At 35.7% G+C, this 25,689-nt stretch overlaps 2 protein-coding genes across 2 annotated transcripts; one reads left to right on the top strand and one right to left on the bottom strand.

The window, feature by feature from the left end:
- The first annotated feature begins 9,559 nt into the window (after positions 1–9,559).
- Positions 9,560–19,238, top strand: rab4a (RAB4a, member RAS oncogene family). The gene is made up of 8 exons (XM_067420979.1): positions 9,560–9,712; positions 10,151–10,231; positions 10,337–10,451; positions 12,114–12,176; positions 12,341–12,495; positions 13,121–13,216; positions 13,306–13,449; positions 16,713–19,238. The coding sequence occupies exons 1-7, from the start codon at positions 9,697–9,699 to the stop codon at positions 13,419–13,421; spliced, it is 642 nt and encodes a 213-aa protein (XP_067277080.1). The 5' UTR covers positions 9,560–9,696; the 3' UTR covers positions 13,422–13,449; positions 16,713–19,238.
- Positions 18,354–25,227, bottom strand: ccsapb (centriole, cilia and spindle-associated protein b). Its single transcript, XM_067420980.1, has 3 exons — positions 24,922–25,227; positions 22,630–22,902; positions 18,354–19,564 (listed from the first exon to the last, which is right to left on the bottom strand). Exons 1-3 carry the CDS (start codon positions 25,210–25,212, stop codon positions 19,388–19,390), a joined length of 741 nt encoding a protein of 246 aa, XP_067277081.1. The 5' UTR covers positions 25,213–25,227; the 3' UTR covers positions 18,354–19,387.
- Positions 25,228–25,689: the final 462 nt, after the last annotated feature.

Below are 25,689 nucleotides of genomic sequence, written 5' to 3'. Positions count from 1 at the left end.
AAACTACCTTTACAGGGTAATTATGACATTAGATTATGATCTGTTCTGCGATGGGTTTGGCTCAACTGCTCAGATTTAGAGAAATCTTATGTAAATTGATATCAAATGAATCAAAAAACAAAATATACACTTAGCCATCTTTCCATTGTTCTTATTAGGTAGGTACAGCTTTTTGCCTGGGCAAAATACTACTATACCTATAGTGAATTTAGTCAAATTTAAAACATGACCATCAGTCAACGATTTTTGCCAATACAAAAGTCTAATGCTATGGAATAAGTTATGTAATTGCTGGAGACAGCCAAGAAGAATACGTCAGCTTATGGAAACCTCATATTTTCTGGTCTATTCATTTCATTGTATGGGAAAACATATTCATCTATGGCTATGATTTTACCCACTATTCAGTTTAATCATGATCAGTAGCTTATGGCATTTTAAAATAAATATAGCGTGTTATCAAACTGTGGTATATCCATATAAGTGTGTCCAAAAACTTTTTGAGGGGTCACAGACATGCACATAGACAAGGAAATGATAAAGACATCACACTGTTGTTTTAGACAGTATTTCAGTCCTGACTCACATCCAAAATGTGCAGGAAACTCACTGGCTTATAATGAAGACAGCAGATTGTCTGTCATGCATGAACTGCCTCCCATTTTGCATCTCCTCATGTGAATGTGCGAGGTCTGTGCAATGGCTTATGACAGGGATCCAAGCACGTTCTCAATGAGATAAATCTGCAATTGCATTTTCCACTTATCTGCCTTATCTCATGGAGCCGTCCCTACCTCCTTCCACCCATTTCTTTGTAAAAACACTGCACAATTCCAGCACTTTTAAATGGGTGATTCATTGTATTTTTTATTAATATAATTTTTTTAATTGCATTGTTTATTATTATTATTATTTTATTTTTTTAAAGAATATTTATACATACATTACCATTCAAAAGTCTGGGGTTGGTAAGATTTTTGTAATTTTAGAAAAATCAAAACACAATGCGTTCTCCCAGCTAGATGCTAAGTACTATCATTACAAAACTGTGAAAAGGGTCTGCACTCTAAAAACACTTTATTAGGAAATAAAGATGTATAAGCGTTTTGGCTTTTTGGCTTTTTCGGTGTGTAGTTTTAGAAAAAAAGAAAGTATTTTATTCTCACCAAGGCTGAAATTATTTAGTCAAAAATACAGTAAAAACAAGATTGTGTAATATTATTACAATTTAAAATAACTATTTTCTATTTTAATATATTTGAAAATGTCATTTATTTCTGTGATATGTGAAGCTGAATTTTCAGCAGCCGTTACTCAGTTTTCAGCATCACATGAACAAAGTCATCCTGAAATGCTGATTTAGTGCTCATGAAACATTTCTTACTCTTATCGATGTGGAAAACATGTACTTGCGCTCCTTAATATTTTTGTGAAAATTATGATGCATTTTTTTACCCTGGATTCTTTGATGAATATAAAGTTCAAATAAACAGCATTTTATTTGAAAATAGACATAATTTTTAACAATATAAATGTCTTTACTGTATTTTTTGACCAGTTTAATGCATCATTTATGCAAAAAAAAAAAAAAAAATGTAATTCCTTTCAAACTAAATGTGTATCACTGACCACTATTAATGTATATTAGGACTTGAAACTGCAAATGCAAATGCAAGCTGTCTTTAAAAGCATAGGATCACACCCTCCCTTTAGAGAACTCTCCAAAACACATGAATGCGCTGAGAACAGAATTCTCTAAAATCATTCATGTAATCCATACACAAATAGATTAAGTAAACGTCAATTCTAAATATATGTAAATAGATTGAACCAATGAAATTAAGTTAGAAAAAAAATATATAGTTGTTGCTTTAGCTTACAGAGCCCCGCACATGGCATGCAGTAAAAATCGAGTAGGTTAAATCATGCGAATGATTTATTTCGTTCCCTCGATTTATAAATACGGTAAAGTTTGACTAATTCGTTCCCTCAATTTGCTAAATCGTGCGCACGTTTAACTATTTATTCCCTCGATTTGCTAAATTTATTTCATTAAATAATTGCTATTTATAAATCGAGGGAACTAAATAGTAAATCTTGCACATTATTTACCTTTTTTTCTTGCATGTCATGTGCGGGGCTCCATATTTAATTATTTTAATTAACACATTTTAATTCAGACCGAATGCAATGATTGGACAAACACTTTTTGGTCCTGGCACTTCTGTTATTGAATTAGCCTAGAAATCTAGACGCACCCTAGCGGCAGCTAATCTAATCTGCCGCGAGTTTCGTCTAGCAACTTTCAATACACGTCTGAGCTGTAAAATCCAAACTCTGGTCAGGCCAATCACATTGGGCGGGACTTAACATAATGACAGCCGAGTTGCGCTTGCATGCTACTAGTAAACACAGAAGCTGGCAAATGGCGATCTTTCGAATCTGCTTTGAGCGCGACTCTGGAAGACTTGGAGTTAAGCTTTTCTCCGAGAAAAAAATAAAGAACGGCACTGAAGTCATTCTTAAAAAGGGAAGATGTGTTTGGAGTTTTGCTGACCGGATACAGCGAATGTTTAATCTATCAACAAGCTCTGTTTCACCTTCGTTGCTCTGGTTGGTTGTAGCGCTATCCTATCGCGTGCAGAGGGAGTTTGAAAGACAACCGTTTATCCCGCCCCTCGGATTGAGCCCTGTCTATGGGGAGTTTCCAGACCAAACATCTTGATGTGGGTCTGGCTGCTTTAAGTGTGGACAACCCTCAATACCTGCGTATAATATGCTTTAAATGTATACGTTGCATGGGGTAAGGATGTAGATTATTCACGATCACTCCCACATGACCGAATGGCCATGACAGGAGATCCAGTGAGATGAAGGTTGTATTGGTGAATAAATTGCAGTGTGGTAGATAATCTAATCCTCAGTAATCCCTGCTGTCTCAAAGGAAACATTTCCATCTACTCTTGTCCACACTCTGCTAGTCTCCCCAGAGCTCAACTTTATTCTAATTATCAGGGATTGTGTTTCGCCCCTTCGGCATGAAAGACACAATGAATAAAAGATCACTATTTTTCTAAGGTCCACGTCCTGGGAGGTGGAAGATTAGTCGACATTTGAGTGCAGACTGTTTAATTCAAGTATGAATGTGTCCATGTGTGAATAATCTGATACTAATTTTGAGAGAATGTGTTCTTTTCTTCCCTTTCATTTTGAAGGATTTGAACAGTGCAAGATTATAGTGTTATTTGTTATTGTGTAATTTGAGTGAACAATAAAAAATACTGTTGAAATTCTTATGTCTTCTGCCGAGGACACCATAAGGGCAGCAGCTGTAATAGATACAGCAGCTGGGCTAATTTGTTGAGAAGCAAAAAACAGCTATGAGTCACATTAACATTTATTGCATGCTTCTGGGCTTTATCGGCACTCATTCTTTTTGGTGTATAGTTATGACTTCATACACTGGTACCTTGAGAGAGATGGTCCTATAGCCTCTGTATTATTGAGTGAGCATAACATTCTGACAGAATCTCTGTCCCCATGGAGACTCAAAAAGGGTCATGCAGTGGAACAATTGACTAGTGCATCTGCATCATGACAGCTGGGCTAACCTCATTAGTATTCAATTCAAGGCCTGGTGAATACAACCACTTGCCTAGAGAGACAAACATTCAACGGAAGCATATTGTCACAGATCAAGTCCATCTATCATGGTGTCCTTGGTCCTGACCATCCCTAGACCATCAAACATTTACTAGTCTGGTTCAAAGGCTATGTGGTGCAAATATTGAGAGAATGAGAGTGAAAATGAGAGTGAAAAAACACTAGTTAAAATACTCTTTTTCTTTAATAGAAATTTGCTTATTTCATTTATTCATTACCATTTCAGTCATATCCGACTCTTGGTGATTATATATTATTTCATTGTTATTCAATCTGTTCATCATATACACCGATCAGGCATACCATTATCAGGTGAAGTGCAATTACACTTTTCATCTTTTCATCACAGCACCTGTTATATCCCAGTGGGTGGGATATATTAGGCAGCAAGTGAACATTTTGTCCTCAAAGTTGATGTATCAGATGTAGGAAAAATGGGCAAGTGTAAGGGTTTGAGCGGGTTTGACCTGGGCCAAATTGTAATGGCTAGGCGACTGGGTCAGAGCTTCTCCAACAATGCAGCTCTTGTGGGGTGTTCCCAGTCTGCAGTGGTCAATATCTATAAAAAGTTGTTCAAGGGAGGAACAGTGGTGAACCGGCGACAGGTTAATGGGCGGCCAAGGCTCATTGATTCTCGTGGGGAGTGAAGGCTGGCCCATGTGGTCCGATCAAACAGATGAGCTACTGTAGCTCAAATTGCTCAAGAAGTTAATGCTGGTTCTGATAGAAAGGTGTCACAGTGCATTGCCAGTCAGGGTGCCAATGCTGACCCCTGTCCACTGCCAAAAGCGCCAACAGTGGGCACCAAGAGCATCAGAACTTGACCACAGAGCAATGGAAGAAGGTGACCTTGTCTTATGAATCACATTTTCTTTTACATCACGTGGATAGCCAGGTGCGTGTGCGATACTTACCTGTGAACCTGTGAAAAAGGTGTTACCTTTTTTTGTTTAAATATCTTTTTTTTTTGTTGATAATGCGCCCTGGCATAATTTGCACCAAGCAAAAATGGTTCAGGAATGGTTTGAGGAGCACAATAACCAATTGAGGTGTTGACTTGGCTTCCAATTCCCCAGATTTCAATCCAATAAAGCTTCTGTGGGATGTGCTGAACAAACAAGTCCGATCTATGGAGGCTCCACCTCACAACTTACAGGACTTAAAGGATCTGCTGCTAACATCTTGGTGCCAGATACCACAGCACACCTTCAGGGGTCTAGTGGAGTCCATGCCTCGATGGGTCAGGGCTGTTTTGGTAGCAAAGGGGGGACCAACACAATATTAGGAAGGTAGTCATTATGTTATGCCTGATCGGTGTAAAGCGACCTAGTCTCTTACAAAAATTTGTACAAAACGGTTGATTCATATGAATTCGTTTTACTTTATCTTTATTAACTTATTGAAGTGACAAAGTGGCAGCTGCGTGGACTGTCAATGGAGGGACAGAAATATAAGATTTCATTTATATCTTCATTTGTGTTTCGAAGATGAACTAAAGTCGTACGGGTATGAAACGACGTGTATGACTATTTTTCAATTTTTGGGTGAACTAGCCCTTTAAGTTACATCATAAAGAACTGATGTACCCTGTATGTAAGGTGAATGTTTGAGCCAGAGTGCAGTGGTGTAGCAGTACAGCGATCACTGAATCACATTGACCCAAGGCAGACCAAAGTGCCCAGTTTTGTGCCAGGTTAATGAACGCTGGACTTATCAAATCAAGGCCAAGTCCCGCTCCTCCATCCCTCTCTTTTCCTCCTCTCCTTCTCCTTCTCTCTCTCTTTCGTCTGTCCGCTGCCTCCCAGGCTGTCTGTCTCCAATAGTGATGTGCTGGGAACAATGGTGAACTCTTTGTACCATGAAGTACTATAGAAGCAGGGGCGCATGAAAGGGGGCTTTCAATGAAAAGCCTTTTAGAAAGGAAGGGAGACATTTTATTTTTCTGCTAAAATATTGCAGTTTGTTTGCATATGTTCTGATAACAAGTGTGCCATACATCATTATGGAGATAACTGAGATAGTAGATAACAACAACTCCTGTTCAGCTGTGACCTTTAGGTTGAATGTCCAATGACCAAGCTCCCTCATATTACATCAGATTATTAAGTGAGTTTGGCTGCTCTTTGCTGACAATAGAGAGCGGGCCACAAATCACTTTAAAAACCTAAAACACAGGCAATGTTTTCAGACCAGGATGGCAAGTATTGCCACCCGGGCAGTCTGATATTTATCTGAGTTCTGAGGCCTAAACAAACAGTTAACTGCCTACTACTTTGAAACTTTTTTTCAGGTGAGATGCTATCTTAATGCTATCTATGCTATCAGATTATATACATAAAAGATATTTTACATATAAGATGTTTACATATAGTACACAATACAGGTGAATTTATAAAAATAACCTGTGCAAAAGTTGATGTACCCTTGATTCTAAATTCTGTGTGTCGTTACCTGGATGATCCATGGCTGTTTTTTGTTTTTTGATGGTTGGTCATGAGCCCCTGGTTTGTCCTGAGCAGGAAATTCTTCAGTTTTCCAGCATCTTTTTCATCTCTGAACCCGTTCTAGCATTGACTGTATAAATTTGAGATCCATCTTTTCACACAGAGGACAATTGAGAGACTCAAACACAACTATTATAAAGGTTTAAACATTCACTGATGCTTCAGAAACATTTTTTTTTCCATTTAGTACAGGAAACAATAGAAGATAATTACATCAGTGTAATGTTTGAACCTTTTTTAATAGCTGTGTTTAAGTCCCCCAGTTGTCCTCAGTATGAAAAGATAGATCTCAAAATCATAAAATCACTTGAAGAATTTGCAGATCGGGAAGGATTTTTCTGAAGAGCGTTGGGCAGTTTAACTGCTCTGGACAAACAAGGGACTCAAGACTAACCATCACAAAACAAAACAATGAGCTGTGGATCATCCAGGTAACAACACACAGTATTAAGAATCAATACTTTTGAATGAGGTCCTTTTAATATAATATAAACATATATAAAGTCAATCTTCCGGAGAAGCAACATTCTCTCTCATGATGTGTGCTGGACATCTCCAATCATGTAGTCTGCATAAACCCACGCTCTTTTCTTACAAATGACCATAAAGGCTTGCATTCAGATCTGCCTACATCCAGTCAACAACAGTTGGATAGAATCAAGTCCAGGTCTACATATTTTCATTTTTGATAATCTGTTTCACTCGGATGCACAATATGGAAGAGAACACCTGTCGCTACTTCCATTACATTGCAACTTTAACTAAATAAACGCAAGCCTCAAATTGATATTTAGTGAATTTAAAGTATATAATGATACAATACAATACAATACAATACAATACAATACAATACAATACAATACAATACAATACAATACAATACAATACAATACAATACAATACAATACAATACAATACAATACAATACAATACAATACAATACAATACAATACAATACAATACAATACAGAAACATAAAATTGTTCAAAACAACAAATCATTCACACAACTGAACGCTACAACCCAAACTTGCGAGGGAAAAAAGCCTAACAACTTTAGGCCTGCATATCCAACACAGGGCTCATGTAAGCTTAGTGTCTAGCAAAGCTTTTCTTCTTTTTCACCACGTTAATCTGTCAAGTCTCTGAGCAGCTTTCTCCTTTTTTCTGGACGCAACACAACGGCAGTATTCAGTGTGGTTGTGATTTAGAGTGTGCTACTTTACTTGGTCCCAGAGTTAAATCTTTAGCATTTGTCTGTATAGAGGATTCTGTGCCACAGGATAAACAACTGCTTAACAGCATGCTGCATGTGAAAGACAGAAACACTGACGCACCGATCCCTGAATGCATGGCTCTCTGGTGTGCTTTCTCAGTCACCTTAAACTAACAAGCCATATGTTGTTCTGCAAAGTAAAAAAAAAAAAAAAAAAAAAAAAAAAATATTCAGGAATTTGGATGCGACTGTGCTGTGTATGCCATTAGTGTCATAAAGAATGAATTGATTCCATATTTAAGGGATCAGATCCAAACAACCTGTAATTGAAAACCCTTAATGTACTGCAGCATGAAGAATACACAACATCTGTTGAATATGTATGCTGCATCTACATAGCATACAAACTCTTCAACACCTGCAAATAAATAGTTGCATTCACATTTAATAATTAGTATCTTAAAGAAATGTGTCAGCAGGCCTCCATTTAAACTTTCCGACAGAAAACTGGGCAAAACTAAACAATAGCATTTCAAGCCCTGACGTGACAGCAGTTGTGATACTGTTTTTGTGCTATCGCACATTTCTCTGCCCTAAGGTTTAACCTGGCACAGATGCAAGCCTTTCTAATCATTGGTTTGAGCTGAAAAAACCTCCCACATTTCAAAATAACATCCTGGTGCAGACAGTGTGATGACAATTTTAGATTCCAAGGACAGTTAACTTCCCTTCTTCCTGGTTACCATTGTACTCTTGTGATAGCAGAGCTCCTCTGGGATGAATGCAGCCCCCTGTTTCTATACCACAAACTCTCAATGGCTTAGGAAGAACTTTTACATGCAAGACACAAAGCTTATGGGAGCTGTCAAGTAGGCTATTTATTTATAAGCACACTAACATTAATATTTTTTTTTCCATCAAACAATTGTGCAAAATCTTTGAAAATTGTTCTTAAATGCATTTGTATCTAGTATATATATACTATATATATATATATATATATATATATATATATATATATATATATATATATAGCCTTCATATATTGTATATAAGTATGTGTGTATTTGACAGTTGTACATACATGACTGTATAGCCTACATAAAAGCACGTTAACTGAGTCGATTTATTTCTATGTTGACATAGTTCTTTAAGATCAGATCCCATTGTTTAGTCATGTATCTTTGACATAGAAAGGGTCAGGAAAGATCTAACACAAACAGGACATGTGAACAGAACAGAAATATGCAGCCTATACATCCTGAGGCATTATGCAATAAACACAGAACCAATGCACAGACATCTGGAGAAGATATGTGGCGCTTATTCTGCAAGCAGCCCTATTCTTGGGTGTTGACATGATTTTAGATTTTATAGAAGAGCTTCAAGTGTCTCAGCTGGAATGCCTTGATGACTGACTATTGGCCTTCCAATAAGAACTCTTTGACCCTTTTGCCTCTTGATTATAAATGAACTAATTATTAAATAAAAAGAAAAGCAGGAACTGATTATACCATCACGAAAGATGAAACAAAATTGATGTATGTATTACCCTTTTGTTTCATATGCTCCACATTATGTTTGTGTGTAATAACATGCATCAGTCATTACTGAATGACATGTGGTCTACAATTTATAGAGAGCAATTTACATCAGTCATAAATAACTGTTGCCCAAGCATCCATGATATCCTTTCATGTATGGAATCTTGACTTCATTTAGAAAGTTTTGACTCATCACCATGCAATTTTCCTGATCAATCCTGTAGTCTGTGTTGCAATCAAAGCTTTATAGCATTATAGGGTTAATGTAAGGGTAACATACACTAAAATGTGGATATAAAATCAAAATATAATCTATAAGTTAACTTGTAAACGGTACAAAGAGTTCAGCCCTATAAAATCTGGTACAAATTATCAGTGCGTTAGTGTGGTTTTTCAGTCAGTGTGGTTTTTCAGAACAGATGCATACAACTAACTACCACCCTCAAGTGGTTGCTTAAAAGCACATTTTCAGTCAGCAAGCTCTGAATGTTCAATATGTATAAAATAGTTTCAAATAATAAAAATGCACGATAAATTCAGTAATATACGGGGTAGTTAATTCGGATTCTTGTCATGCATTTTGTGCCACTGGGCTTTTAAAAGTATCCCTGACTTTTATTTTGAAAATAACAACAGGAAGTAGTCGCTGCACAAACTTCCGACAGGGATGCGCGAAACCTGTAAGGGATTTCCCTTTATTTGATATCCTTGTTGATTGCCGTGGAAGAGAAAAAACGCAGTATTAAAAGACTAGAAACACAGCGCCAGTCATGTCAGAGACGTACGGTAGGGTGATTAATTTTCCTTTTCTCTTGCCATTCTTCTTATCGACAGCATAGCATGTTTTAGCAGGTGCCCCGAGCTCATTTATCACAGTATTTGCTTACAAGCTGTGTTTAGTGCCAGCTAGGCAGCAGCTATCGGTCTGCCATATGTTTCATCTCTCGATGCCAGTCTTATAAGTGTTATGATTCAAATTTGAACAGTTCTGATAGCAATAATTACTCTAAGAAAGGACGTTATTTATTTAGAAATAACATAGATGTTATGATAAATCTCTTTAGTCTATAGATTGACGTTAGATAATGACAGCTTTATGATAGCCTATTGACTGATTATTGTTATGATAAAGTAACATACATTTATATACTATCCTATTTGTGTTATTTACAATTTCTATGCATTTTTCACAAAACTCTTTGTTTTTGTTTTCCTCCTCTGTAGATTTCCTGTTCAAGTTTCTTGTGATAGGAAATGCAGGAACTGGAAAATCATGTCTGCTTCATCAGTTTATAGAAAAAAGATGTATGCCATTTTCTGTAATACTACCAAATAAACATTAAGAAACTAGTTTGAAATGTTACACTTGTCAGTGTTCTGTTACTAATGTTTTATCCCCTGTTTTTCCAGTCAAAGATGACTCGAATCACACTATCGGGGTTGAATTTGGCTCAAAGATAATCAGTGTGGTCAATAAGTTTGTCAAGCTTCAGATCTGGGATACAGCTGGACAGGAACGTTTCAGGTGTGTTTAAACAGGTCTTATTTTTCTATAACGGCTTAATTCTTAGATAGGCCGGGTAAATGACCACTGACTGAGATATGACTTATTAATTTCCATGTTTGTTCTCAGGCAGTCAGATGGTGGAGCATTTGGTGAGGGAGTGATTAAATTCCAGATTGCATTTAGGGGTTTATAGTTCCTTGGAGAGATTAATTTGTTAGTGCTGTCAACATAATGCTTAATTTGCACTGAACTTTTGGCAGCAGCTTCTTCCTAGAGCCAAACTACATTTAGAATGAAAATATGCTAATGTCACACAAACCATTTTTTTGTTAATGTAGTTTTTTCTTTTATATGTTGCTTTGAGGCTTCTTTAAAAAAATTATTTATATATATATATATATATATATATATATATATATATATATATATATATATATATATATATATATATATATATATATATATTATACATATAATTAATAAATAAAAAACAAATAATTTTATATTTACAAATAACTTTAATCATGTCTTATCTTGTGTAGGGCACCATGTTGTATTTTTCATTTAACTTTAATTTATTTTTATTTCATTTAGATTCTGAGGCATCAGTTCTAATTTTAGTTTTTCATCTAATATTTATATTTTATTTCAGCTTTATTTAATTGAATAAAAAAAAATTAATAAATGTTTTAGTTATCAATATTCAAGCTGCAGCTCATTTGTTGGATCAGTTATATGTAGCCTGTTGTGTGCATTAAAACGTTGCCCTTTATGCCCTTTATCTCTCATAAGATTCTATGTTGTAGCCTTTTAGGAAACAATTGCTGTAGGTTGAACAGAAACGTGTCAGCAGCTGATGTTGAAGCAGGCCTTAGTTATATTGTCCTGCTATTGTGAGCAGATGTGATTTGAAAAGTGGTCAGTTAATATGGATTCTTCAGTGCCCAGTGACGTTATCTAGACTGAGAGCAGGGTGGATGTTTACTAATATAATAACCAGAACATGATCCAGAATTCTATTTAATGTCAGTAACCTCATTAGAACATCAATGTTTTATCAAACTCGCATTCGTCTTTCTTTTCATGCCCACTGTTCACAATCCAATCAATATTAGATTAATAAAAACATCTTTATTTTCTCATTGATTATTCTGTTTTACGTTAAATGTCTTGTGAATGGCAATTTTTTTAACACAATTTTTTTTAATCAATAGAAATAGCATAACATTTACTCAAATTAACTCGAATATACACTACTGTTCAAAAGTTTGGGGTTGGTAAGTTTTTTTAAAAATGTTTTTTGAAGAAGTTTCATGCTCACCAAGGCTGATTTGTTTTTATCAAATTTACAGTAAAACAGCAATATTGTATAATATATATTTTTAATTTTAATGTATTCCTTTGATGTCAAGGCAAAATATTTTCTAATAGAAAATTCCAAAGCACTGCATTTATTTGAAAAAAAGAAATATTAAACAATGTAAATGTCTTTACTGTCCCTTTTGATCAATTTAATGCATCCCTGCAGAATAAAATATATATTTTTGTCCGTTATCTATTGACTAATTGCCAATACTGGGTAGCTCTAAAATGACCAAATATGGATGGTTGATATATTGGTTCATCATTAGATTTGACCAGCTGAGGTTTAATTGTACAAATGTTTTTTTTCCTCCTCAGGTCTGTAACACGCAGCTACTACAGAGGGGCAGCTGGGGCTCTGCTTGTGTATGACATTACTAGGTAAAGTCACACTTATGTATCTAGTGTCTGCATAATATTATGTGTGTGGCTCTATTCTCTCAGAGATTTGTATATTTCTGGAGGTTTGCCTAGAGCTAGACTGATATGTATTTATAGATCTTTAAGTGTATTGATTTCTCACACTTTTTGTCTCTGGATGTTAGTCGAGAAACCTACAACGCTCTGACTAACTGGCTGACAGATGCCAGGATGTTGGCCAGCCAGAACATAGTGATCATACTGTGTGGAAATAAGAAGGATCTGGATGCTGACCGTGAAGTCACCTTCCTTGAGGCCTCGCGCTTCGCTCAAGAGAATGGTGTGTATGTCAGACTAGACGTTACCTGCAGGTTACATTGATCCGCTTGCGTTTTGTGACTGTGCCACTAGAGGTCACTACATGATAGAATTATTAAAAAACATGAGCCCACTCGTGAACAGACTCCAAACTGGCTACATTGAGATTACCAGGGTGTATTCAGAGACTAAACAGTCATTGGCTATTGGTGCATTACCATTGTGCGTACGGATCTGTGTTGTTAAAAGGGTTTGTGTTACCTGAAATAAAGCTAAAATAAAATATCAATATTACTGTAAACTTCAAAAGCAAATTAAATATGTAAATGTTGCTTTGGCAACTAACTGAAATAAAAGTAGATGCACTAGAAGAACGACAATAAATATTAATTGAAGAAAAATAGAAATATTGGAATAAAACAAAAACTTCTAAAGCACTAAATCTTAACCAAAAAATTAAGTGAAATACAAACTAATTCAAAAAGTACTATAATAGTATATAAATAATTCTAAGTTTATTAAATAAAAAGTAAACGCATAATAACGCAGCAAAATAATCACAATATTTATTTTTTTGAGAATGCATTAATTTCTGATTATTATTAATTTAACAAAACAGATGTAATTGTTTATATCTTTACTTTCAGAGCTCATGTTTTTGGAGACCAGTGCTCTAACAGGGGAGAATGTGGAGGAAGCTTTTGTCCAGTGTGCTCGGAAAATCCTTAACAAAATAGAGTCAGGTACAAAAAGGCCAGTGCCTTGTGCTGTTACTCATAAGCTTATTTAGACATTTGAATCTATCTTCTGTGCTTGTCATTTGGATGTGTAGGAGAGCTGGACCCGGAGCGGATGGGTTCAGGAATCCAGTACGGAGATGCAGCGTTGCGGCAGCTGCGTTCTCCCAGACGGGCTCAGGCAGAGAGCGTGCCGGAGTGTGGCTGTTAACACAGATCCCAGACAACTGACCAACCAGGTGAAGGTCCAGAGGCTTGACTTGTCTCTGCTTAATTTTTACATATGAGGTTTTAATATTAGAAGGCTGTCCAAGCTCTGTCCTGAGGGGCTTAGCAGTTCCTTAACATTGCGATGTGTGATATTCATTATTACAAATTTTCTTCATGTTGCTATATTATAACCTTGGTCTCTAAAAGAAGAAGGTTCTGTTCTTTCTCTACTGGCCCTCTGTACCACTCATAATGGCAACATCTACTAAAAATAGCTGCACTGCATTCAGATTTAATCAGATACAGTTGTTCCCTGTGCTCACAACATCATTCCCTGCATATTAGATTTAAGTGTCATGTTCAGTGCTAATGGTCCTTTTCTGTTCAATGTCCTTGACCTTTTCAATAATTCAATAATTGAATCATATTTTACAATTTTAGTCTTTAGTTTTAAATTTAGTTTTTGGCTAAATCAAACAAATGTTAACCGTGTTAATCGAGTCTAAAAAAACAAACATAGAACATTCTTGTATTTGAATTAAATCTTACATTGCACATATTAATTTATGCATACTTTTATTGGTTGTGTTTCTTTAATGATATTTCCCAATATCTCCAGTAACATTATTATTTTGTATCCATTTTTGTTCACTAGTAGTGATTTGATTATTATTATTATTTTTTTTTATATTATTATTATTATTATTATTATTTATTATTATTATTATTATTTGTTTATTATTATTATTATTATTATTATTTGTTTATTTTTTATTTTAATTTATTTTTTATAGGAATTTCTATCTGATTCAATATTTCTGATATTCTGATATTATTTGTTTCTTTTTTTTTTTTTTTCCTTCTTCTTTCTTTCTTGGATTGTAATTGAATGCTGTAATTGTATTGAACATCATCCTGCCCAGGGACCGCAGATGCAAATTAGCTATTTTAGCTAACTCTGGCACAACATTTGGGTTGTGTATGGTCCCTGTTAAATAAATAAATAAACTAAACTAAACTAAACTAGATTTTCTCATTACCGTCATCGTCTGAAAAGTAAGCCACTGATTCTTAAGGTATAACTTGACTAAAGGTATACCATTTCTAGGTGTGTTTCCCAAACTATATCTTAGGAGGTTGCTTAAGGTATCACTTAAAGGGTAAGTTCACCCAAAAATGAAAATTCTGTCATTAATTACTTAACCTTAGTTAATTAATGTCGTTCAACACACCGTAAGACCCGTAAGATCTTCAGAACACAAATTAAGATATTTTTGTTGAAATCCGATGACTCAGACAAGCCTTCTTTGACACCAATGTCATTTCCTCTCTCAAGACCCATAAAAGGCACTAAAGACGTCGTTACAAAGCCCATCTTACTGCAGTGGCTCTTCAATCCTTTTATGAAGCGACGAGAATATTTTTTACTTGGAAAAAAACTAAATAACGACTTATATAAGATGGGCCGATTTCAAAACAAAGCTTTGAACGGTTATGAATCAGCGTATCGATTCATGATTTGGATCGCGTGCCAAACTGCTGAAATCACGTGACTGTCGATTCGAATCATGAATCGATACGCTGATTAATAACCATTCTAATCTTTGTTTTGAAATCAGCCCATCACTATATAAGTCTTTATTTAGGGGTTTTTTGCACACACTTTTCTTGTCACTTCATAAAATTATTGTAGAGCCACATAGTGAGATGGGCTTTGTAACGACGTCTTTAGTACCTTTTATGGGTCTTGAGTGAGAAAATGACATTGGTGTTAATGGAGGCCTTTCTGAGCCATCGGATTTCAACAAAAATATCTTCATTTTTGTTCAGAAGATGAACGGAGCTCTTATGGGTGTTGAACGACAGGAGGTTAAGTAATTAATGACAGAATTTTCATTTTTGGGTAAACTAACCATTTAAGTGCGATGTTAGAGCCAACATCGATTATTCACTCTATGCAGGGGCTGTTTAACTGTATTATGTGAGAAAGCAGTGTTCAAAGTACTTCAGAACTAGTTGAAATTGCATTTATTCCGACTCGTGAGATCTTATAAATATTATCCAAATTGCAAACTAAATCCAACATGGTTATTTTATATAATTTTGAAATGATTGTGCGTAAGCTTAACGAATAACTTCAGAATGACGTAGCATTAAGAAAGTTTCGGGAAATGCAGCCCAGTACTTTTACAGCATTTATTCATCTTGAATAACATTTGTACATAAACTACCATTCAAAAATATAAAATAGTTTTTAGCATCAATAATAATAATAATAATAATAATTCTTGAGCAGCAAATTACCATATTGGAATAATTTCTGAATGGTCATGTGACTGAAGTAATGATGCTGAAAAGGCAGCTTTTCCACCACATGAATAAATTACATTTTAAAATATATTTAAATAGAAAATAGATTTTATTTAAATTTAAATGATATTTAAGAATATTACTGTATTTTTGATCAAATTAATTCAGAGTGGGTGAGCATAAGAGGCTTCTTTAAAAAATAAAAAAGTATAAACTCTAAACGTGTATACTAATTCAGTTTTTACATTTCAGTGTGTATAAAGCCACATTAATGTATTATAAACAACCGGTGACACCAATGAAAAGAAAAAGTATATTTATAAATTAACATTAACCTAAATCAATAAATGCTTTAACAACTTTAATCATTTCTAATGCATGAACTAATAGTAATGAACTGAACTGTAACGTGATACCATCGTATTTGGCGATGGTGACACAATTTTAGCTTCAATCAAAGTGTTGTCATAAACCGGTTGTCTGTAAAAGGATGTTGATAGTCGTCGCCCCTCAGCATCTCTACTGTATTTGGCATGCTCTAGCAGGAGGAGCTCTCTTCAAGAACAAGTGCTATTTTTATCACTGCCTCCAACCAAAATGCCACTTGAGTTTGCTTCTGCATGCCTTGCGTACGAGTGATGATGTAACAACAGTTCACACACACAAATGGGCAAATGATTTACCTTCCAGCCCCTCCTGAGAGAGTCCTCCAAGCCCCTTCTCACTCTTATCAGTTAAAATGCCACAGGGGAAACAGTGTCAGGGGAATGGATATATTTAGATACACGGCCCTCCCAGGCACTTTCCGAGGTTTCTAAGGTGCCTTATTTGGAATGCGTGCTAGAAATAGAGATTCAAGGTGTCTGAAGAAGATCAAGACCGATAAGGAAGCTACACCTTCAGTTTGTAGACATGAAGAAAGCAGCGTGAAAGGACCACCTATATGATTACCTGCACTTTTTTTCTGTTTCCTTTGGCCAAGGTTTTGTGAACATGAGGAGGCGGACATTAGTGGGGCATGTGACGTACGGCTCATCGTGGTGGAGCGACTGTTTCCCTCACCTTAGTTTTACTTCTCTTCTGACATGCCGAGGAACCCATTGAACTCCAGAAGGATCGGGAGAATGTTTACTGTCCCCCTCGGGCCCAGGCAAAGACATCTGTGGTACCCAAAACCCTCAGGGTAGTTAAAAGATCCGGCCCTTGCCCCTGAGAATACTGCACTGAGCCCCTGCCCAATCTTTCCCTATTCCATATGTAGATGTTGTGTAGAGAAGAGTTTATATTATCACCGTGGAGCATGTTTCATGGTTGCAGTACTACAACATATTCATAAATGACTATATACAGCATATATATATATATATATCTGCATCACTGCTCTATGGCACGCACCTGTAATTTTTTATTAATGATGTGCATTATCTCGCTAAAACATTGTTTGCTTTTAATTAGGTTTATTTTTTTTCCATTATTGTTAGTATGTTTTAGGAAAGGATACCAGAAAAATGGTTTATGACATTTGTCAATACGTTTTTGCTCTTGTATTATAATTTACATTCAAAATATCAGCCAGCACACACTTGCCTTCATATCACACTGTAATACACTGTCCGTATGAACAGCTTCAATATCAGTGTTACATGCTATATATTTACTGTACAGGATTTCTGTGCCGCAGTCCCATTTTTAGGTGTTTGTAGGAATGATACTGACGTATTTAAAGTGATTCCTTGTTTTTGGAAATTTTTTAATCTTCTACTTTTCCCGTTCTTCTCCTATACATTTTAAATGGCTCAAACAAGCTGGAATCGAAAAAAATATTATAAATCATTGTGAATCCCTCTTCTAATTTGAAATGGGAAAGATCGCTGCCATAGTCTTGTTTAACAAAGGATTGAATGGTAGTTCCTCGTTTTTCATTCATGCTGTGTCTTCACTTTACATGATAAAAAAGAAAAAATCTGTAGTACTGATATAAAAAATTAAGATGTGATTTAATAGTCACCTAATCAGAAGTACATTTTAGCTACAGAATGTAAAATCAGTGTTTGTAAAATCAATGTAATTTGTATAAAACTTCCAATCCTATTTTGCTGGACAGTCAAGTTATTAAATAAAAACAAATCATTAATTAAATCAAAGTGAATAAGGGAGACAATGCCAGACATTTAAATTGCTCCTTGGGTGTGACACATGGATAAGGTCTTGGCAGGCTTGCAGTATCCTAATGTCTAGTAACTGCATGCTCTAATGAGTTGGAGATAAAATATATTGGCCTTGTGCATTAGTGAGAATAGTTTCATATATTAATGGCAGGTCTGTGAACAAAAGTATCCTTAACTATAAACATAAGAATGACTTTTACATCGATAATATGCTCATGAAAAGTTTTATACTTTATTTTTTACTTTAACATATCAATCAATAACTCTCTCTAAACAACCTGTTAAAAATGTTAAGACTGAAAACTAGCATTTGTTACCACACAATGTGTCCTAATAAGGAAAGCATAAAAAAAAATCCCATCTAAATGGTACACATTTAAACATCTTTGTTTCACAAGCCGGAAACTAAACGCATACACTTTAATACCCTTCAAACCGCCTTTCAAATCAGACAGTTGAGTGCATATTCATAATTTTAATGTACCTCATAAACATTATGGCTTTAATACATTTACACTAAAGCAACACTATTTACATAATACATGCTAGAACTGATTAAAAAGATGTGATGGGAGGAAAAAAATACCTGTACATTTGCTCATACAACACATGCATTCTCCCATTTAAAGATAATGACCTGAATATAATAACTACAGTCCAATATCCTTAATATATAAATAGTGTACAAATATCCCAAAAATAAATTACATAAAATACAACACGAAATACCTGAGTGCTACTAAAAACCAAATAATGTCACACTGAATGAAAGTTATTCTTGATGATGAACAGCTGGAATGGCTTTGATGTGTATGATCTCATTGAAACATGATTTGTCATTTTGCTGTTTCATGCTTTAGATACCAGTGACTTTTTACACACTATTTACAATAAAAAAACAAAAACAAATGGAACGCACCATTAAAGTGAATGTACAAGTAAAATCTAATAGCTAGCTCATATCAAAGAAAAAAATATAATGGAACGGCTATTTAAGCAAGTGTTGGTTAACACTTTACAAAGATTCATGTTGGTAAAGATTTCTTTAAACTAACCATAAATGTTAATCAATATAAACAATACAACAATAGTACACAACATTACAACGTATTATATGTCTTTAGTTGTCGGACAATTACTGAACACTTGTAATTGTTTGGCTTGGGGTGTAAAGAGACACTGGTAAATCTCATGGCCTGTAAATCTACGCAACCTACAAAATCAACAAGGCATGTGATGGTTTGACAGTTTGCCCTGCAGCATCAATGGATTGTGTTTTCATGTTTGATATGTACCAGTAAATGCAACATATCCATGGTGTAAATAAACCCACAAAAACACTTCTGTTACGTTTAATTCATTGTGACCCATTCTGGAAGATGGCAAGTGAACCGGACAGATGCCCCAGTCATTACGTGGAGTGTTTTTGGTCGTCCAGCCTGAGAGATTTAGATAGTCAGACATTTTCAAAGGATTTTGGAAAGCAATACTACCGAGACCGTGCAGAAAAGCAGCGCATGTACTCTGTCACCCAGGGGTTGAAATCGGGGACAATCTTATTGCTGCTCTTTTCGAAGTCAGCAGATTTGGCTCTTTGCTTGTCAAATCTCTTCATCTGTTTTTCCACCTCCCGTCTGGTTTTTGCTCGCAACGCTGACTCATGGATCTAGACAGAAGAAGTTTGCATGAAGTTTGCATGAAAAACAATACTTTAAGGATTAGTTCACCCATGATTCAAATGAACATTCTGTCTTCGTTTACTCTCAGAACAACATTAGACCACATTGACTTTCATGGACACGTGCAGTTGAAACATTCTATAAAAGAATAGCAGTATAATTACAGGATTTTAGTCCCTTTTAAAGTCGGAATTAAATGGAAGTTGAAATAGATCCTTTTCACAGACTGTGATAACGCATATTTTACGATCATCAACGTTTTTTGTATTTTCACTTAAATTAAAATTTCATTTAAAATTAAATTCATGTACATTTATAACACTAATACTTTGTATTTTATTACTTTTGCATCAAATGACACAAAAACAGCTGTGAGGGTGTTTCTAATACAGAATATATGGGAGCAGTGTTGGTGTAACTAGTTACTAAGTAATTAGTTACTGTATTTTAATTACTTTTCCCTTGAAAAATTAAAGTAAGGGATTACTCATTTTTTCTGTAATTTATTAACGTTACTTTTGATCTAACTGAACTAAATACTGTGTATAGATTGTTGAACAATTATAGATAATACAATAGTGGAATTAACATCAACATTTTTTAAATAACTTGAAAATGCATGTTTTTTAAGTATCCTTTGCACATTTGTAATACTTTGGTCAGTTAATAAGAATAATTTATGTAGTTTTAATATTTATTTGAATTAATTAAAGAGCCGTTTCATGTCTATCCTTGAATCATTAACTAGTCGAAGTTGATATAGGATTTAGAAAGTAATTAGTAAATAAGTAATTCAATATTTTTAGGAGAGAGTAATTTCTACAGTAATCTAATTACACTAATGAAGATGTAATTAGTAACTAGTAATTAATTACTTTTTTTAGCAAAAAATATGTATTTATTTTAAGAATATGCCAACTTTTTGGGACTTTATCTTATTCACCATATTCCCCAGAGTTAGATAATTAAATACATTTACACTCTGTGCTTACCATAACTGATGCTATTACGCAGCACCTGAAAATAGGTTAACTTCTGTCAACATAACCAACGTGATAACCTGCTTGCACAGAGAGCGTGCTGGGGACTAGGTCCAGGCGCTGCGTAATATCATTGCGCCGGTGCACCCATGGTACGGTAGAAAAAATCCCTGATTTTTACGCAGGAATGAGAGTGTAGTTCCTAGCCATATCGGTCTAGAAAATCTGTCTTAGTACACAATGGCCCTCATTTATCAAAAGTGCGTACACCAAATTTCCAGCGTACACCCAAACCCACGGTGACTTTGAAATTTATCAATATGATATGGACGTTGGCGTACTGCACGCTCAAATCCTACGCCAGCTCAGGAGGTGGTGTACGCACATTTTGAGTTAGTGCGAAAATGCGCAGAAAAACAATTCCTAACACCACAAAACACACTGACAAGATATGCTATATTATGACCCACTGTAAAAAACAACAACAACATTGTAATTATAAACTTCAGTGTTTATTTTTGTGCAATGTAGACTTCAATGTTTAATTTGTGTGACTATAGGCTACTAAAGCATTTGAGGCATGTATTCCTCCAGTTGAGCCTGTGCAGCAGCTGCGCACGGACTGGGACTGAATAATTCAGACTGACAAAATAATAAAATTTCCATTCTTCTTCTTTTAAATATTAATAAAATAAATAATAACGACATTCTTCTTCTAAATAACAATGAGCGTCATTAATAATAAAAATCACAATAATATAATAAAAAGAATCTTACAAATTGTCATGCAATTATTAATGTGAATGAATGGAGGCTACTCCACATCACATCATCATATTGTACACCCCAATACATGTGCCGTGATATGAAATTAAATGCTAATTGTTTCAAAACGTGCTGTAAAATAATGCACTGTGATAGGTAATTTATCATCCAAACAGCTTTAAACTGCTGGAGTGCGCTTCTCAACCTCCACACTATTAACAGTACTCGTAATTTGGGTCCATATTTGTTTGTTTTTTGGGTGCCTTTAATCCCACTCTTTAAACTCCCAAATAAAACAATTTCGCTTTTTTCCACTTCCCTGGTGATGGTCTTGATGGGCGCGTCTCAATCATCTCACTAGTCCACTAGTCAGGGCACTGATCAGGGAGTCAGCCCATTGACTTATGTCCTAATCAGTGCCCTGACTAGTGGACTAGTGAGATGATTGAGACGCGCCCAATCTCCATGTCAGAGAAGTTTCGCTTCTTTGCCGTCTTCCGTGTCTCCATGGCGTAAAATGAGGGCGTGGGGGAGGCGGAGACTTGAATATATAGGGGCGTGTTATTCTAATGACGATCGTTTTTAGGCGCGGCATTTATCAAGGGCAAGTATTGCGTACACCTGGATTGGAGAGGTGCGCACAGTTTCATAAATCAGGCGGTGAGAGTGTAAGCATAATCTTACGCCAACATATACGCCCGTTTATACGCAAGATTGATAAATGAGGGCCAATGTAACTATACACATCACAACATGTAAATATTAAAATGTTGGCATTATTTTGTCACTTATTAAGCAGTAGGCTAGATGGAGCCGCTTATCTCCAGTCTTTGTACTAAGCTAGGCTAGCGGTGGGTGCGTCAGTTATGACCTTATGACACGCACAAAGATGAGAATGATATGTATGGCCTTATCTAACTCTGGGGGATACGGTGAATAAGCTAAAGTTACAAAAGGTCGGTGTGTTCCTTAAATGTATTCTTTCATTCACCGCTATAAAAGTTTACCCAACCCTATGATGACTTCTGCTCTGAGAAAGGAAATGTGAAAAGGGTCTATGGTCTTCCCTATAGTGACGTATATCTGAGTAAAACTGCTTCTCAAATTCGAAAATGTACGGTGGGACTTGATTTTGTCCACCAGGAAATGATTCATGGTGATTTTAAATATGCTAGTAATTGTTCATTTAAATCTGTAGGGAATATTTATAATAATAAAACGGTAATGTATTTTTTCTTCTTTTTTTTTGTAGTTTTCTTACTGATCAAGAGCCACTTATACGACATGCTTTCTGAAAGGATTCTCACCTCTGCGGTTGATGTTGCAGGACCAACATTATGGGTTTTTCTTGAAGCCATATCTGTCTGCTTCTCTCCTGAGCCATACAGGGCAAAAGGATGACGGTTCTCTTTATCAGTGTCTTTGGTGACATGAGGCTTGACCTTTGATCTTGTATGCTTGTGTTTGCTTTTTGGTGTGTTCAGGATATGTGTGTTAGATTCTGGGATGAGAGCAGGAGCGCATTCTCTGGCGTTGTTATTCTCCTCTTGATGACTCTGAACAGCAACTCTGCTAACTAGCTCTGATGAGAAAAGACAGATGTTGCATTTTAAAAAGTGTTATTATACAGATTATTGTGTCTTTATATGCCTTGATTATTTTGAAAATGTTGAAAATGATGCTAAATTGTGCTGATGTAAATATTTCACTATGGTAAAGTTATCTTCTGTAAATATGTTTTTAGCATCGGCATCTTTAGAATGGGTTGAGTAGGTTATGTAAATCACCATTAAACTAAAGAAGAAGGATGAAGAATGGTGCACTTTTTCTTAGAGTCCGTTTCCATGGTGAATCATCAATTTGTTGCTCTGAGAATGTCTTGTGTGTTAACCGGGAACATACTCTGAGTTGTCTGAACTTACTCCCGGACTATTTTTGGAACTAGGATACCTCGAGTAAGTAAGATTTGGAAATTTAAAACAGATAATTTAAGGTATACGTGACGGTAAGTCAACCTTGCTTTCTGGAATACCCCCCAGTTGTGGTAAATGGAAGTTCAAGTATGTACGCTTGACGTGCGAGAACCAAGGGGGTAATCTAGCACTTTGAAAGCGTTCCACTCATAGGGGCCATTGCTAACCAAGCCATCACCTGCTGTTTGCATCCCATTGACTCCCATTCATTTTTGAGTCACTTTGACAGTGAATAATTTTACATCTGAGCCGTTTAAAGACTCCATTTGTCCAAAGAAACACGACAATGCTTAAAAGGCTCCATTACCTTGTATCTTACACTATCGGCCCGTAGAAGCTGTTTTTGTAAAAATAGGCTAACGATTGCGTCATAACCAACGCGACTCTGTCGCACAGTTGAGAAATTACCATATAGACCTGAGGAGACACTCGCAGGCAATCTTTTACTGTCTATGTGACAGTCGGAGGGACGTGGAGACATAAAGTCTGATAAAGTCAAGGGGGAAAAATGGGGAGAAGCCCATAGTGTGCCAAAAGCAACGGGACAAAACATTTAAACAACGTAATTCAGATTTCACTTTCCACAACTACTAGAAGACCTACAGCTGTCCGACAGGAGGCTCAAGTCACATCTACGCCGTCAAGCTCAGTCTGAGCCTGCGCAGTTCGCTCTGACAGCCATCAGGAAGTGAGTGCCTCTAATTGACTTAATTTTCCGCCGTTGAAGTCTTTGGGATCGCTGTGTCCATTTATTTTACAGTCTATAGCGAGAACCACTGAAGTTTATTCTTGTGTTATGCTGTGTCCATTTATTTTACAGTCTATAGCGAGAACCACTGAAGTTTATTCTTGTGTTATGCCGCATGTTTGCCTCCACAAGAACCAATGAGGTTTGTTCTCACCCGTCAAGCAGGTTTGGTTCGGTTGAACTTATGTTTCGCTGATCAATGTTTGATGTGAATAAAAGACTAAATTCAATCTGTTCATCATATAAAACCTTCGAGTCTCTTCAGCAAATTTGGACTAAACCGCTCAATTTTCTAATGGATTAGTTTTAGAATCTCTTTATGAACTTTTTGAAGTTATTTAAAGTGCTAGTTGCATGGACTTTCAAAGGGGGGACAAAAATCTCAGATTTCATTGAAAAGATCTTCATTTGTGTCCCGACATGAGGGTGAGTAGAATGATGAGAGAGTGTTCATTTTTGGGTGAACTAACGTTAACTTTTTAACATTGAGTTGCATACTGCAAAATGTGAGCCGTATTAACAGTTATATCTTACGAATAAGTTATTTTTATAGTAATAAATGTATATAGTAATTTAATAATTCTTTGAATTTGCTTTTATTTTTATATTTTCGGTTTAGTTTAAATTTGAGTAATTTTGCTTTGGCATTTTTAATAGTTTTTGGTTTTAATAATATTCTATTTAGCTTTCTATTTATTTTAATTTCAAAGGCTATTTTTATTAAAGTTTCCATCTAATATTTCTTTTTTATTTAACGAAGATTTAGTTTACATTACAATGACGACACTAGAACACAAACTTTTTTAGTAGATACTATAAAAGAACAAAGATAGAAGATGATGACAACCTGCAGCTCAGGACTTACTGGTGTCTGTAACGTTAGTGTCTGTGTCCTGCACTTCTCTCTGTGGTTCTGGTTCAGCTGCTGGTTCTGGTGTCGCACATGTAGATCGTTCAGGTTCGACTTTATTCCGACTTAGAGGAGTAGATTTGCCACTGGAGCCCATCTCGCTGCCCCATTCTCCCCAAAACCAAGGTTTGTGCGCTTGCTCCAACAGCCGTCTTGACAGTCTGTACTTCAGCAAATCCTCATAACATTTTGCGTAAGTGTCCCATCTCGGATCTTTAAATTTCTTCATGTATTCGGATCTAATTCTCTTCGTCACCATATTTCACTTTCGTTCAACTGGAGAGAAATGTGCAAATGCTACATTTTATGAGAAGTAAAGTCTGAGTCTGTTGAAACAAAATTATGCAAATGCATTCTATTCTGAATCAGCCCTCTTCTCCCGCCAGACTTTTAAACCAAAATACTATGGCAACAGAATTCTAATACGTAAGCGAAAGCCAATCGCTAACCAGCTCTTCGACACGCCCCCTTCATGTATACACCTACTTAAACCATGGCGTCATCTCGCAGCTCTTTGAACCTCTTAATGCATTTGCATATTAGGGTTCATAAAGTGTCGATATACATTAATGCCGAATTCAGTAATACAGTTAATCAATCCAAAACCACGAATAAGGGAAAGACAATAGTATATATTTATACGTAGTAGCATATGTGCTGCCATCGACAGTGCGATGTACGTTATACTGTAAGTAGTCAACGTTAAATATCAGCGTTTGACACAATGACTATCTAA

The sequence above is a fragment of the Pseudorasbora parva genome, chromosome 17 (assembly GCF_024679245.1).
Source record: "Pseudorasbora parva isolate DD20220531a chromosome 17, ASM2467924v1, whole genome shotgun sequence".
Taxonomy (NCBI): Eukaryota; Metazoa; Chordata; class Actinopteri; order Cypriniformes; family Gobionidae; genus Pseudorasbora; species Pseudorasbora parva.
This window is presented reverse-complemented; position numbering and strand designations above follow the sequence as displayed.